Source organism: Anomalospiza imberbis, chromosome 16 (genome assembly GCF_031753505.1).
Source record: "Anomalospiza imberbis isolate Cuckoo-Finch-1a 21T00152 chromosome 16, ASM3175350v1, whole genome shotgun sequence".
Lineage (NCBI taxonomy): Eukaryota > Metazoa > Chordata > Aves > Passeriformes > Viduidae > Anomalospiza > Anomalospiza imberbis.
Window position 1 is genome coordinate 2,746,001 of NC_089696.1, and position 16,105 is coordinate 2,762,105.

At 42.5% G+C, this 16,105-nt stretch overlaps 1 protein-coding gene across 7 annotated transcripts in view; it reads left to right on the plus strand.

Annotated features, from left to right (window-relative positions):
- CREBBP (CREB binding protein) overlaps window positions 1-16,105 on the plus strand; it is a 97,186-nt gene that overhangs the window by 40,208 nt on the left and 40,873 nt on the right. For all 7 annotated transcript variants that reach the window (XM_068206566.1, XM_068206572.1, XM_068206567.1 and 4 more), the window contains 2 exons: window positions 8,916-9,165; window positions 9,799-9,912. In XM_068206566.1, the coding sequence (XP_068062667.1) occupies window positions 8,916-9,165; window positions 9,799-9,912 (364 nt within the window). The remainder of the gene's footprint in view (window positions 1-8,915; window positions 9,166-9,798; window positions 9,913-16,105) is intronic.

Here is a 16,105-nt window from a genome sequence, read left to right on the forward strand (position 1 = left end):
CAGCTTGTTGCATTTTATATTCTTATACATGATAGCAGTTACTATAGAAACTTGTAAGACCTGCAAATTGCTTATTTTTTAATTTAAATCCAAAAAAAGCTATTTTTTGGCACAACCAATGCTTGCTTTTCCATCTCTGTGTTTGCTACCTGCCTGTCACTAATAAGCTCTGTATGAGAGGCAAGAGGATGCAATAAACTTCCTCTTTTCTCCTGATTTTAGAGAATCACTTCCTCATTTTCCTCTGGTTAAGCTGTGAAATCTTTAATATCATCTGTCATTTACTGTTTATGATTATGGAAAGGAGCTTGTGACTGGATTAACATCATGTGCAGAACACCACTTGCACTCATGCAGAATATTTGTAAAAGACAATTTGCTGCATGACTACTCTAATTGTTTTAAGTGTTTGGATCCAGATGTAAAGTAAGTAAGTTATTGTCCTGGTGCTGCAGAAAACCTGCAGGTCTCCCCAAAATGCTGTATTCATGTCAGGGACTGGGGGATCTTGAAGCCTTATTTTGTGCTCATTTGAAAATCAGGTTTGGGAAAGTCTAAGTCTTAATATACTCAGCAGTATAGGATGTAGTGGTCAATATTCAGGTGGAATAAAAATGGCATTTGCCATCAAGGCTTGTCAGGTGATGGGAGAGAAATAAAATCAAAAACTGTTTTCTTTCTTGTCCAAGAGGAAGGTAAGGGAAACTTTCCCAGTAGTATCAATTGCAGTTTTAAGATGTCAAAAATACCAACTGAGAGAACAATCAGAACCACCTGTCTTTGTTTCTCCGGTGTCAAAAGCTTTGCATGTCCAATATATCTTATTTTCCCTCACACCAACACAGAGAGTAATGGGCATTTCAGGCAACAAACACTGGCACTGTGGAGCCCAAAGGTCTCAGCTCACGTGGGGGTTGAGGCATGGTGATCCTGACAGGGGTGTAACTTCAAAAACTGAATTTCTATCTAAACATTTTTATTGCAAAGCCAAGAACTTAAAAAGAAATGTCACACTTGTTAGAATTTAACCTTTATTTGGCAACAGTGGGTAAGGCAATGTAATTATTTGGTAATAGCACATCCATGGCCATATGTTATTCCTTCCACAGGGACTTTGCTTTATTCGGTGAACAATATGAACAGAGCCCCTGGAAAGAGCACACAGTCAACATTTAGTTCTATTTTTGCAGCTCGGTGTGTAGCTGTGGGCATTGCTGACTGAATGTTGCAATATATCTCACTTGGTCATTTCCAAATGCTCTTTCCTGTGGCAGTCAGCTCTGGAGCAGGTTTTTTCTTTGGATTAGTTCATTTTCACAGCAGCTCTCTGAGATAAAGATGTGTTGCCCCAGTTTTAAGCACAGAAGCACAAGGAGAGTAAGACTGGCAGAATCTGCTGACTCAGAACTTAAGGTTTGTAGGCTCTGGCTTGCTAAACCTTATTTGATATGTTAAGGCATTACCTAAGGGTAAAATAACATCCACAGCAGTTCCATGAGTTACAGAAACACACATCTAAGTGACATCTGTCACTCACATTGGGCAACCAAAATGTGACCCAGATGGCTCTTGTGAAAAGCAGCTGGTGACAGAGGCAGGTCCCCAGAGCAGAGCTGCAATCCTGCCGTGTGTTCTTGCTGCAATCCTCTTGCTATTTCTGTGTCCTGGGATGCTTTAGTCCCTGGAGATGATGGTTTATTTAATGTGCTTGGCCTGGAGACACGGCCTGTCCTGTTCCCTGAGGGAGGCAGCAGTGATGTGGAAAAGGCTATTGTGTTATGTTAACATCCATCAAAAATGAACCTGTGGAGGGTCAGTTCAGACTCCATCCACTACAGCAAGTGAAAGACAACTGCATATTTTAAAAACACCAAAAACCCCTGTTCAGGGTCCTTTGTGGGATGAGTGTAACCACATATCTTGCTAAAGCAGCCCTTTATACTATCCTTATCTTAAAGGGCCCCCAAAGTACTATTCCATGTGAGAGACAAACCACGTGAATGAAAACCCTGGTGGTGTGTGGCCTGTCTGAGGCAGGAAACCAGATTGCAGCATGGCACTGAGCACTGTGGTTACCACAAGGGGTATTTAAACAAGTGAAGAGGAAGCAGAAAAGTGCAGCCATTGTCTGAGGACTCCTAAGTCCTGAAAACCGAAATATTTTTAAATAGTCCTTTCAGTCTTTAGCCTTAAACGTTATATGTGTGCTGCAAAAGTAAAAGATGATTCAGTTTCTTAACCCACATTATTCTAATCATTACTGTGTGATACCCCTGTCCCCAGCAGTAACCAGGACTTCTCCCACTGCCAGGCATAACCCTGACAGCCAGGGACAAATGTGCTGCAGCTGTAGATTTGGATTTTTGATCCAAATTCAGGCTACCACTCTCCTGAGAGCAGCACTCTCCCATCCCCCCCACCTGCCCAGTAAAGTGGCTCTCTGAAGTGTTCACTGCAGGCATGTTCCAGGCATGACCTTACGCTGCACCCTGAGAAGCACGTTTGGATTAATCTCTTTAATTAGAAAAGAAGAACAAACCTTATGCTATTAAAATGATTAAGAGGTCAGCATTAAGGTATTAATTTTTAGTGCCAGCAGGATGGATTGATTTTGTTTGTTTTGTTTTAATGGTGATCCAAACAGCATATTAGCTCTTGCTTTGTGGGGCTACCACAGAATCAGTTTCCTTTACAGAATGGGCAGCTTGAAAAGTGGAGTGAAAGGCTTGTTTCCAAAAGAAAAAACATTGCTTCTGATGTTGGAAGTTTTGGTGACACATTACTGAGCCTCAGTGCTGCTGAAATGGTTCTGATGCAGGACTGGCAGTGCTGTGCTGGTGAGATCATGCACGATCCCTGGGCTGTGGACGCGAGCCACGCTCTGCTCTCGGGCTCTCAGCGTGGTGTGCGGCCAGTTTGGGAGCCAGCAGCCAGTTTGGGAGCCAGCAGCCTCTGGTTTTGGAGTGTGCAGGCTCTGGGAGGAGCTGCTGGGGGGGGCCCTGTGAGCTTTTCCATCAAGGCTGCTGAAGCTTTGCACTCCCTGCAGTGCTGCCTGTTCCAAGGGTGGTGGTGGATGGTTCCTTCGTGGGCATACCAGTAAATCTGGTATTTCTGCATGGCTTAGGAGCACAATGGGGGAAGTTTGGCTTCCAGACACCAGCATGGTTTCACAGTTATCCCTATGACCAGCAGATGGAGTTGAGAGAATATTGCTTTTTGGAAGTGAAGGAAATAATTTTTCTTCAATTCTTGACTTAGAATTGGAGCAGTACATCTTCTCCTGTGCTTTTTCCCCCCCCATCTCTTGCTAAACTGCATCAGGAGCTCTCTGTTTTGTTCTTCTTTGTTTCTTTTTATGTCCTATGGATTTCTGTAATAACATTGTGATCAGAAGACAGAAGAAGTGAGTGGGGGGTGAGGTTGCCTCAGGTGTGTCTTGCTGCAGACCTCTGAGGGAGAGGAAGAAAGCTTTTAAACTGGGAGGCCAGGTTTAATTAGAGCAAGTAGAACTGTAGCTACTTAAAATAGACAACTGGTATTTTATTCTAGAGACCAGAAAGAAAAGGCCTTGTGAAGAATCACTTAACTCTTTTGCCCTTCCAGGGAGGAAGGCCTGTGTTCTGACCCTTCCTGTGATTTTTCCTCTCTTGCAGCACAGCCACTCTCCTCTATCTCTGTGGCTGTTGCACTGGCAGCATGCTGAGTGTCTGCTTGCTGCTCTCTTCAGCATTCTCCCAGTCTCTGCTGGGCTTGCTGTCAGCTGTGCTCACCTTCCCTGTGCCTGCCCTGACCTCCACTCTGAAATTCAGTTTCTTGTTCACAGGCAAACTCACTCCTTCCCTTCCTCAAGAAAATCCCACCTGATTTACAGCAGAGGACAGCTGGGAAACGGCTCTACTTAGGTCTAAAGGAGAAGATCTTAATAACCTGGAAACAAATCCAGCAGATAGTGTTCGGTGCCAGGGAAAGAACGTTGTTTTGCTGGGAGCAGAGCATCTCTGTCTTGCCTTAGTGCAGGAGTTCATCCTGGGGATGTGGATTGCTTTGAATGGGGGGATATTTTAGCTTTTGCATCATCTGTAAATACAGTGCCAGGCTGGCAAAAGATGACAAAGAGGAATTAATCTTTTCCCGATGTTCTGGCCTGTGTTCCACTCTCCCCTCCCCCATATGCAAATATAGGCAGTGGAGAGTGTCCATTGCTGTGTCTTACCCTGTTCCAGCAGCTGAGGTGCTCCATAGCCAGCACTCCAACAGCGTGGCTTCCCTTCCCTTACAAATTTCTCATTTGTGCTTTATCCTTTTTTCTATTCAGGATTTGCTGTCTGGGATTTTTAGTGCTCCTCATTCCTCAGGCTATTTTATCCCCCACTAAAATACTGAGGCTTATGTAGGGTATATAACCTCTCAATATTTTGCTCAGGTAATTTCCTATATGTGAGAGCTGGAATCTGTCTACACCTTCCTGTATTTTTTCCCTTTTTTCTATGAAACACTTCTTCAGTGTACATTTCTTGGTGTTTGCTGGTCCTGCAAATCAGAAAGATGATGAGATAAAACTCCACAAGTGTGTCCTTAAGAAAGATGCTTATCCAGCCTTGATGCCTAGCAGACTCAGTGGCATTGAATTGAGACCTTTGCTGGTTTTAAAACAAAATTCCATTAGCAATTAAAAGCTAAATGCACTGACCAACTATTCAGGCTCTTTCTGTGGCCTGACCATAGGAGCCTTCTCACCTTTGAGGTTGTCATGGGCTTGAAAGTTCATTTGCCAGTGCCACCCTCAGAGGTGGAAGCTGAAAGTTGAAAATATTCCTGTTTACCCTTGACATGAAAACTCTGCCTGAGCTCTAAACACGTTCTTCATGTTAACACCACAGCTCAAGCTTCTCCAGGGGAGGTTTAGGTTGGATGTCAGGAAGGATTTCTTCCCAGAGAGGTTTGTCAGGCTCTGGAATCTGCTGCCCAGGGAGGTGTTGGAGTCCCCACCTCTGGAGGTGTTCAAGGAAAGCCTGGAGGTGGCACTCAGTGCTCTGGGCTGGTGACAAGGTGGGAATTGGTCACAGATTGACCTTGATGACTTCAGAGGGCTCTTCCAACCTAAATGGTTCTGGGATTCTGTTGGCTTTGTGTTCAGGAGCTGAATATCTTCTTACCTCTCCTCATTTCCTGGAGCACTGCCTGAGCTCAGGTTGGTGCTATGGGCTGACATCACTTATCTCCCTCCAGACAGCAGGATGGCCTTCTGAGGCCATGTCCAGTCCAGGAAGCCTCTTCTCCTGTCCTGTGGAGCCTTCTGCTCAACATTCAGACTCAGATTGTGATTCCTCCTGCTCCTTGGGTGGGGAAATGCAGCACTGCAGGGTTTTGAGGCACAAATGCAAATGCTTGTGCACGTAGTGCTGGTCTCAGCCCATTTGTGCACGTGTGAGCCTCCAACCTCTGGGGCCAAAGCAGACCTTGGTGTTCCTGGTGTCACAAGGATCCTTCCTGTTTGGATAGGACCAGGCTTCTCATGCCATGCCTGTTGAGAGTGACTGGTGGAACCAGGGAAACCACCATCCACATGAATTGCAAGAAGTGTAAACTGGTTCTGTGTCACTTTCCCAGTGAAGCTCTGGTCATCAAGTCACTGCACTGGGGAATGCCTTTGGCCTTGATGCCACCCAATAGCTGCTGCTTGAGCTCTCCTTCAGTTTTGGGACAGAATGATGCTCCCTGGGCTCTACAGAGCTGGTTCAGCACTTACTAGAGGGTTCCTGCAAATCCTGTGGGGGAGGAAAGACTTTTTTGAATCTTACTGGAAAAGTCTTGGGATACTCATTATTGGAATTGATCACAATATGAACACTTAATTCAGACAGAAATATTGCTAATTGAAAATTCTATTTATATCTATATTATATTTATTTATACATATTGCTAATTGAAAGATTTACAGTTCATGTGTGTATCCACTTTGTGCCTGCTATTCCTTCTGTGGAAGGCACCTTCAGGATCACACTTTAAGCCTGTGGTTGGAAGGGAACTGAAGAAGTTTGGGGGTGTTACACCTTAATGTACCCGTGTGTGGGATTTCTGGCAGTGAATTCTTAATAACCTCACTAAGATCTGCTGTTGATTACAAATCTCTCTTACAGAACTAAAAGGCATTTTTTAAATGCAGGATTTGTCCTCATTCAATGAAAGTCACATTCTTCTATCAGGGAGAAGGAAAAAAAACCATGGAAATAAACAGAAGAAAAGTATTTTAAAACCATAATGCTCTGTAGAGTGGGGCTGAGGCAGAGTTCTGTATTGCATTGTTTGCCTGCTGTAAGATTGCCACTGCTGCTGAGATTGCTGTCTACTTTTCTAAGAAAAGGTGCATAGTGTTCCATCTGGACAATGTTGAGTGTTTTTGAATATAAATACATAAAAACATTGAGAATTGCAGGTCACTTCAGTAAAGTAAAACCAGCAGGGAACTTTGAATCCATCCAAATCCACAAGAACAAGATACTTGTGCATCTATGCTGCTCAGACATGCAGGAAGCTCTTGCCCTTCAGGATATGGACAGGGCAGAACCATCTTCCTCTGGGAAGGAGTTTCCATCATTTTAAAGGGTATTAATAGCTGCCTTACCCTATAGAAGTATGTGTAACTCAGTTTCTAGAAAACTGATTATTGACATTCCCATCTCTGTCAGAGGTTTTAGCAGATTTCCAGCCCCTGATCCATTTGTTCTGTTGATGGTGGAGCAAGTGGCAAGAGAAACAAAAATATCTTTTTTTGCCTTGTTTGTCTGACTGTTGAATTATTTATTTTAACTGTGGGTCCAGAAGTGCCTGAACTTCCTGCTTCAGCAAAAACATTGTCAGTCAGGTGAAGCAACCTGAAGAAGCTTTATATTCTGAGGGGTTGTTGTGCCTACCAGCAGCACACTGATCTGGAGTGAGACTGCTTTGTTCTTCAAGCTACTGATACTCTGCAGTTCTGCTTTTTTTGTTACTCAGTCTTCAAGAAACCCTCCTAGCTCAGGGCATCTGTGCTGATACAGCTGCAGTTGTGTCTGTTAACTGGAAGGATACTAACAAAAGGAGGACTTGGCTTGGGAAACAATTCTTTGACTGGGATGAAAGCATCGCTTCCAACAAGATTTTCTTTGGCATGATCCCTGTATTTTTCTGCAGATTAGCTGAACTAATTGTTTCCTATTTGTGACCCAAGAATTGTTTCAGCAAAACCTCTCTGCTCTATGGATTTGCTCACAGGAGAAATGGAAGACTGAATTTCAGCTGCATGCAGTGGGAGCAGATGTTCATGGGTTTCCTTCATTCCTCATTCCTTGTATTGTTCTTTCTCTTGAAAGTTCAAGACAGATTCGCCAATTCCTCTTTGTCTAAGACTTATTATAATCATTATCAAGTGGCAGAGTCTCCACTTCTTCCATCAAATACCAGACATGGTGTTTTCCACTTGATCTTGTGTGCTTCATTCCCCAGAAGAAAAGCAAGCTCCAAAACCTGATGTGCAGGGACAAAGATTGCTGCTGGAGTAGGAAGAACTTGGAGTAGCAAGGAACTTTTTGTTGATCTAAGAAAATTAGGATTTTGTAGGCTGTGGAATTTCCTGGGGAATCCTTCTCAAAGGTCAGAAGTAGAATGGGCTCAAATGGTGTATGCTGACACTTAAACCTGGTTTTCTTTAAATGTGGTACACAGGCTGTAGGTTAGTAGTTCTGCAGGCAGTACTGAACTATTTCCTCTGTTACCTCCCCAGCATAATCCTAATGTTCCTATATTCTATTTTAAAGTGTTTTTCAGGGCTGGTTTTCCTTAGGTAGCTTGGAATTTGGTGAGCTTTCCTGTGGTAACCTGTTTTCACAGTGCATAATCAAAGTGATCCTTGGAACAGTTGCTTGTTTGTCCATAAGATTAATTCAGGCTGCAAATCACAGGGATTGCAGCACGTTTGCAGTCCCACATCTGTTCCTGCTAGGGGAGTCATTGCAGGCTGTGGATATGTTTAATTTTGAAAGTCAAGTTTCTACATTTGTCCGGGAAGGTAGAAAAGCTGCCTGATCTGTGCTGAATAATTGACATGTTAAAGAGGCTGTTTCTCTTCTGCACTGTTACGAGCTGTGCCTTAAACTGAAGATCTCTGTGGGTTTGCAGCTGTCAGGCAGAGCTCAGGCCTTGGTGCAGAAGCGTGTCCATAAAGTATGGATGCTGGAAGTAAAACATTGGATTTTAAAGCTGATAGAACCCAGTGTCACCCTGTGGTAACTCTAGTTCTCTTCAGTAGCCATATGCAACACAGATTTAGGTGGCCCTTACTAGGAGAAAACTATATACACCTTGCCCTGGGATTTTTCTCTGTGGAAGGAATATCACTTGGAGAGAAAAAGGATTAACTTAGGCTTGGAAAATCAGCTCTGTCTTTTCTGTAATACATGGAGACAGTAATAGAATCCTGACTGTCTTCTGCCATTGGACTTCTCTTTTTGCTAGGGAGAAGGCGCTAGGATTGATGTGTATAAAATGTATGATATGAAAATCTGACCTATAGGATGAAAATAATAGTACTAAACAAGCTTGAATTCACAGAATGGTGTGGGTTGGAAGGGACGTTAAAGAGTTCCACCTCTGAGTATGATAAGAGCTCATTGCTGTTGGAATTACGGTCTCTCTAATAAACAGTATTTTGAATGGCTTGTTATTTAAACTCTTGTTTGTGTAAGTGTTTTAACAGAGGAACCTCTCAATACACTGATGTTGTTTCAGCATTAGAAATGTCTGAGAACGCTACAGGGAGTGGTGCAATAACCCTTGTAGCTCAGTGAACGCTTTTGTGCTACTCATATCCTTGTACAAGATGAAGACCGGAACTGCGGCTCGCGGGCACAACGCTGAACTCTCCTTTTTTCCCTCAGTCCCAGATGCAAACCCAAGTGCAGCAAGTGGGAATCGTCCCGACGCAGGCCATGGCCACCGGGCCCACGGCAGACCCCGAGAAGCGCAAGCTGATCCAGCAGCAGCTGGTCTTGCTGCTCCACGCTCACAAGTGTCAGCGGCGCGAGCAGGCCAACGGCGAGGTGCGCGCCTGCGCCCTCCCGCACTGCCGCACCATGAAGAACGTCCTCAACCACATGACGCACTGCCAGGCTGGCAAGGCCTGCCAAGGTGAGCCCTCCCTGCTCTCCCTGTCCCCAGCCTTGCTCTTCTCGACACGGGTGCCTGGCACAGAGGAGTGTCAGCACTGGCTCTCTGGATTAGCTGCTCCCAGCTCTCCCAGTTTAGAGAACAGAATGCAACATTTGCTCTCCTCAAGTAGGGTGGCACCACTGTAGCCTTGCAAGCATCTTCTTCATCTCCTCTGTTGGATTAAGTGAGACCTCCACCGTGTCTTTGTCTTAAATTTCAGTACTAGTTTCCTTCATTTACACTTGGATCACAAGACATTTCAGTTGTGTTTAGTTATATGTAGAGTATTGCAATATTTGCCTTTTGGAAGTAGGATGGTAGCAGTGTAGCCTTGCAATCATCCTTTTCATCTCTGTTGTATAAGGAGGGTGTAGTGTCCACCATGTCTTTGTCTTAAATTTCAGGACTATTTTCCTTCATTTGCTGGTGGATCACAAAAAAATTTACTTGTCTGCTGTTTTAGTATTACTTGTGAAGAAGAAAGAATAGAGTTACTCTAAAAAATGAAATAGTTGAAAACCAGTTGAAGAGTAGAATTGCTCTAAAAAATGAAATAATTCAAAACCAATTAACCAAGGAGTGACTCTTAACTCTTGCTTTCCCTTGCTGCAGTTGCTCATTGTGCATCTTCGAGACAAATCATCTCCCACTGGAAGAATTGTACTCGGCACGACTGTCCCGTGTGCCTTCCTCTGAAAAATGCCAGTGACAAAAGAAACCAACAGCGTGAGTATCTCTTACTGCTGTCACCATTAAAACTCTTAAACCAAAGTTGATCACCTGTGCAATGGAGGAATAAACTCTTGACAGTGTCCCAACAAACTTAGTAGCTGTTAACAATCTTGTACAAGGATAAGTATACCAGTGAATTTCCATTTCTGATCATTGAATGCAATTTATTACTTAAATACACAATAATTGAGAAAGTCTGAGCTCAAGCACACATCTTTTCTAAAGGGTTTGGCAACTTCTAACTGGTGTTCCATTGTGAGGCAGGTCAATAGATTCCAGTTACGAAGCAGTTTTAGATGTAGTAGGGGCCTGGGGAGGAGATAAGCTACTTGATTGTGTTTCTTGCTGCTAGAAACAACTTAAATCAAAATGCTAATGATTTAAAATAATCAAAAATGTTTGAAAAAACAATTCTCTCATGTGAAAATATCTGGGTGTCTTAATCATTAAATGCATTTAACACTGGTATAGATTAGCTGTTTTTATAATAGCTGAGCTGTAACTGATCCTTGGGGCCAGTCCATTTGTAGTTTATTTCTTCTTCCTTCTTGCTCTGAAAAAGAAAATTCTGAACTTCTATTGGTAGGTTTGCTTCTCATCAAGTCCTTTGAAAAGATGCCAGGGTGGAACATTTTACAGCATCGATGTAAAGTTCTAGAAGTCTTAAGTAATGTTATGCCTAAGTATATTTAAATAAGGGCTAAGAAGTAGAAAACAGCTGCAGGACTTGCAAAGCTTGTACATTGGAATTGGATTGGAAGCATCCTGCTAATTTCCAGCTAAGCTGAGACTGCAGTGGGGAACACCAGTAAATCTTGGGGATGGAGAATTGCTCCTAGGTTAGTGGGGAGAGTAGCTGCTAGAACTACCAAAATTATCCATTGAGCATGTTCTCTTTATGGTTTAAGTAGGGGTTTTCCTCCTCCAAAACTGAAAAAATTACAACCATAGAGCTACTTGGAGGTCATGATTTTGTTTTCATTTTACCGAACTTCTCCTTGGTAAACAAGATAAATCTTGTGCTTGGAAAGTAGTAATTTGTTGCAAGTGATTACCTGTTTGACCCTTGAAAAATGTGTTGAAAGCTTTATTTTTTAATATGACATGGTGCATTTGTGCTTAACACCCTTATTACACAGTTGTTATCAAAGTGCTAACAACATCTACCAGAACAGAATTGTATTTTTCAATACAAGCTGCTGGTGAAAAGTAGTTTGTGCACTATTTATTTGATTGCTCATACAGCTGATCATAAGAGAACAAAAACTGGAACATAAACAATCCTCAAAAATAATTTTGCTATAGGATCAAATACGATAGTGTCTGACTGCAACAGAATTATAGTGGATAAGCGTAGAATTTGTCTCTCTTGTTGCATATGGAGGGAGATAAATATGAAATCTTCTTCTCCTATTCAGTTAATCAATAATCCAGTGGTGCAGGGTTCTTTGTCCTGGATTATGTCTCTGAGTCATAGACATAACTCATGGTTTATTGGGAGGTGAAAGAGGAACACTAAAAGTACTTGTTTAGCTGTACTATAGAAGGTACCCCTTTATGGGCATTCAGGAAGGTTTGTGAAATGATTTACATTGGTATGTGCATTTTAAAATGTTGTGCCTGATCAGGTAGATACTAACCAGAGTTGGGTTTGTTTTAAACTGAGGAAAATGTTGTCTTCCTTAAGAATAAATCATAGTAGCTTCTACTAAACTGGGTGGAGGAGGGAGTCTGCATTTGGCAGAATACAGAGAACATTCAGAAAAGGAAAAAGGAATGAGAAGTGTGGTGATCCTCCTCCTATTGCCGGGCTGCCTTCCTTACAGAGAGCCCAGAACCCTCCTTCCTGTGCCCATCCCTGTTTTCCTGTTGTTATTTCTGTCCTGGTGTGGCCGTGCTGGGCTTTCAAGAAGCTGCTTCAAAGGGTGCCCACCTTGTAGAACATTCTGCAGTTGAGCACTGCTGAGCCAGTGCAAGGTGGTGCCTCACTTCCATGCACAGTCATTCCTATGCTTTTGTAGCTTTCCCTTCCTACTCCTTGGGGATCTGCAAGTCCTGGAAAGTCCTGGGGTTTAGGTTATTGCCATGGAGCTCTCTCTGTACAGGTCTTTTAGTGTTGGGATTTTTTGCAAAGAACATTGTGCCAGGTTTCCTTTGTATTGCCTTTTTATTTATTTGAAAGCACTCTTAGACTATATTTTACTATAATGATTGGTAGTGACCTGACTTGTTAATAGGACATATTGGGACAAATTTAAAATTCTTTTTGTTCCACGTCGTTCTTACTGTGTGTCCCACGTACCTCTGAGTGGACAGGGGAAACTGGAAAACAAATACTATTTTGCACATGGTAAAACATTAAGCTTTTCTTTTGAGTAAGCAAATGAATCCTGTGTTTTGAAGTAATGGCTTGAAATTTGGTTGAAATATTTTGGGGCTGAAGGCTTGTTTTTGTTTAGGAAATTCTTCCTGCTCTCTGCTGGGCCCAACACGATATGAGTTACAAACTTTTGCAAACAGTTGTTGATATATTTCCTAGTTTTGTATCTGTGTCAGTTATTTTTTTGAAGATTCATCTTGTCATCCACTTGTTTGAGCTCCTTAATTCTTCCATTCCTGGCTTGGGCAGGTGTGTTGTGCCACAGCTCCTGGATCTGCTCCCATTTGTAATGTCCTGGGCCATCCCCATGTGCAGCACCTTGTGTGCATCACTCCAGGATCAGGGGGCCCTGGAAAACCCCTGGGATCCACACTCAGATGAGTGAGACTGGAAAGTGGAGTTGTGAACTTAGAGCTGGTCTCCTCTGGAACTTCCCTTGTAGGAAAATTTTAAATAAAATGCAGCAAGGAGAAAGCTGCATTAAGAAAGATAAAATTCAAGATAACTAATCTTCACCTAAAAGTGAGGTTTTAGAGAAACACCAGGAATTCTGGTGTATGTGAAGTCAGGGATGAAAGAGCAGGAATCCAATGAGGGAAATGGAAGCAGAGACCATGATCTAGCTGGCTGATGTAGCAGGTTATTGAGTACAGGCAGAACATGGAAGAGAACCTGGATGTGGAGCTTTTGGGAAGCAGTCCTTTGCAGAGGAGGAAGGAGTGAGTGCATCCATGCACAGGGAAATGTGTCCAGGAGGAGGAGGCAGCAACTTCTTCAGTGGAGTCTTTTTCCTGTGCAAACAAAATGAAATCCAGCTTGTTCAAGCCTTACTGTCAGTGACTGTAAGATCTACAAAAAAAACATGTCTCTTGTTTTTTCAGTTGCTGAAAATCATATAATGGTGACCCATCAGTTATCCCATGGAGGCACATGGTGGATGATAGTCCATGGGTTAAGGAGTTTCTCTGTTTGACTGATCCAATGCTGGACTGAAGGCTCATGATTTAATGCTTAACTTAAATAAAAATTAAAATGGCATTGGCAGTGAAGTTTAAAACTGACTCTTCCTGCTTTAAGTTACTCATAAAATCTTTACCCCATGATTTGATTCAAGATACAGCCTTTAATTAAATGATTTTGTGCATTTACCTTCGTGTACCTGCCTAATTCTGATGGCAGGACAGGCTTGTGCTGAGGTGAGTCAAGGGCACCAGAACAAATTTTGCTCCAACCACTGCAAGAGTGAGGAACAGGACAGAACACGTCTCAATTAAAGAATTCAGAAGCAAAATCAAACATTTAAACCAGCATAGCTAAATTTAAATCATCTCATAGCTTGTTGTCTGAGGTGATGAGACAGAGTTGCTGATGGATTTTGGCTGAACAATTGCCAGCTGTTCTAACAGACAACTCTGTCTCAAATGCTGCCTTCTTTCTGCATCTTAGTTGTTTGTATTACCTTCTTTCTAGCTTATTAATCTAATCTTTAGGTTTTGGAATTTAAAATTCTCAAAAATGGTTAACATGTTCACTGGGGTGGTCAGGTTAGAGAAGTGCTGGGCATTTGTGTTTAAAATAGCATTGTGGATCAGTGCTTAAAATAAACTTTAATTAGCTGGAGGGGTTCCCCTCTAGAAGACGTGAGTGCACTGTCATTAAACAGCACTACTTGAGACAGGAATCCTGCAGGTGAGCTGCTGTTTGATGGTTTTGATGCCTTCTGGGGCATTGGGATGTCACTGGGGCTGCTCAGGAAGTTCTGGGATTGCTTAACTTGTGCTTGTTTGAACCTTCCCTCCTCAGGTACACAAACACAAGTGACACTGGGACACACAGAGCCAGTTGTCTTTACAGCATTTAGAATGTGAATTACGGAGCTCACTTCACACTTGTAACTTCTGTCATGGGCTCCTCATCTGAAGCATCAGTTAAGAAAAATAAATTGCAGTAGACATTGCTTCATGTAGCAGTGGCCTAATGTGTTTGTTCCAGGGCTGTATTTATTTTAGTTGACTTTATTCCCTGCAGTATCTGCCACAGAAGGAACAGCATTTGCACTTGGGTCTCTCCAGAGTGGAAATTTAATACTCTCTGCCTCCATCTTCTTGTTTGACAGATAATGTCATGCCTTCATAAAAAGCCAGTGAACAAACAGACAAAAAAAAAAACCTCCTTCAAAAACAGATTCCTGATGTTGGGAAATACTCAGAACGGGATCCTGTTGAATTGTGAATTGGTAGAAAAGCTGAGGCCAAATAGTCTAAAAGTGTTCTAACAAGGGCTGAACATGTGCTTTGTAGTGACTGATGCTGCTGCCAAAGCTCAGCCCAGAGCCGTGGGCTGGAGGTGCTGAACTTGTCCGAGTGAGCTTTAAGCCAAGCTTGCAGTCTCAGACAATCAGTGGTTTTTCCCCAGGAGAACGTGAGGGGTGGTGGAAGGCTGGGCTCTCCTCAGTGGGGTGGCCAGAACCATTCCCTGCTTCCCAAACATTGGCATCACCTGTGGGCGTTCTGCCATCTCCACACTTCCAGCACTGAAAGCACACTGGGGGGGGTTGTCCTAATTTTTCTGGTGGAATATCATCCTCTAACAAGCTGGAATTCTCATTAGTTCCTGAATCAATCTGTGCTGTCACAGCAGCCTCTGAAGCCTTTTGAATTCCAGGGTGCCACAACTTTTGTGCTATTTAACCTTCCTATTCCTTGGCTTGCAGTAGTGTAAAGGCATCTTTCTCCTAGATTGTGTGATTCCAGAGTACTACATGCAAGTCCAATGAGGAATTCATATAGTTGCTCTTTAATATGCCTTTTTTTTTTTTAATTAAGCTGATAGGATCTTAATCAGCTTCTGTCCTTGTTTTTAAATTCTCTTGGAAGTGATCAGTGAGTTTAAAAGTTATTGTGAGTGTGTCCACAGAGTGTAAATATACATAAGCTTTAATTTCCATGGTAATCCCAGCATTTAAAATACTGTGGATTGTCCTTTGAGGGAAAAAAGGATGTTTTTTGTAGGGCTGCTTATTCAGGAGAGGGAGATATCTGAGTATATTTATTTGTAGTTCTTTGGCAAATGCGATCAAATTGATTTCTCATCTGGAGAGGGAAAAGTCTGGACTCTGCAACGTGTGTGTTTTCTCTTGGGTGGAAGCTGGAAGCCTGTGTATCTCTTTCAGTGATTCAGTTTCCATAGTGGGTAAGGATTTCAGAAATCCTGGATAATGCTGTTAATGTCTCAGAAGGCTTGCTTTCATGACTTTTTTATCTAACCACGTGCCCCTACTAATATTTCAATAAAACAGTTATTGTTGCCTATATTAAGAGCCATTACTGTTGCTAAGTTTAGTTCACACATTTATTATGCACATTACATATTTAATTACTTGAGAGGGAAAATGTGAAGGAAGTGTTACTCCTACCAGAGTTCTGATTATCAAAACGCAGTGTCTCTGTGCTGAGGGTTGTACTCCATGGGTCATTCACTTGGGAACATGGTATTACTTAGAATGGCAGCTAAAATGAGAACCAGAAAGCAAAATTTTGCTCTCTTCTGCATCAAGTAAATACTACTTTTCCCTGTTGTTTCCATTTTCTGTCTACAAGGAAAATTACTCTTCCTTCCATACATCTCTACGGTGAGAGAGGTTGGTTGGTTGTGGTAGCCATATAGGTTAATGAATACCTAAACACCATCTAAATTATTCACCAGGACTCAAGCCCTTACTGACTCTCCAACTTACTTTAGATTTAGCCAGTACAATCTGAGACTCATCAGGGTTTTTCATGTCTCTGAGTAACTTGGGGTTTAAGG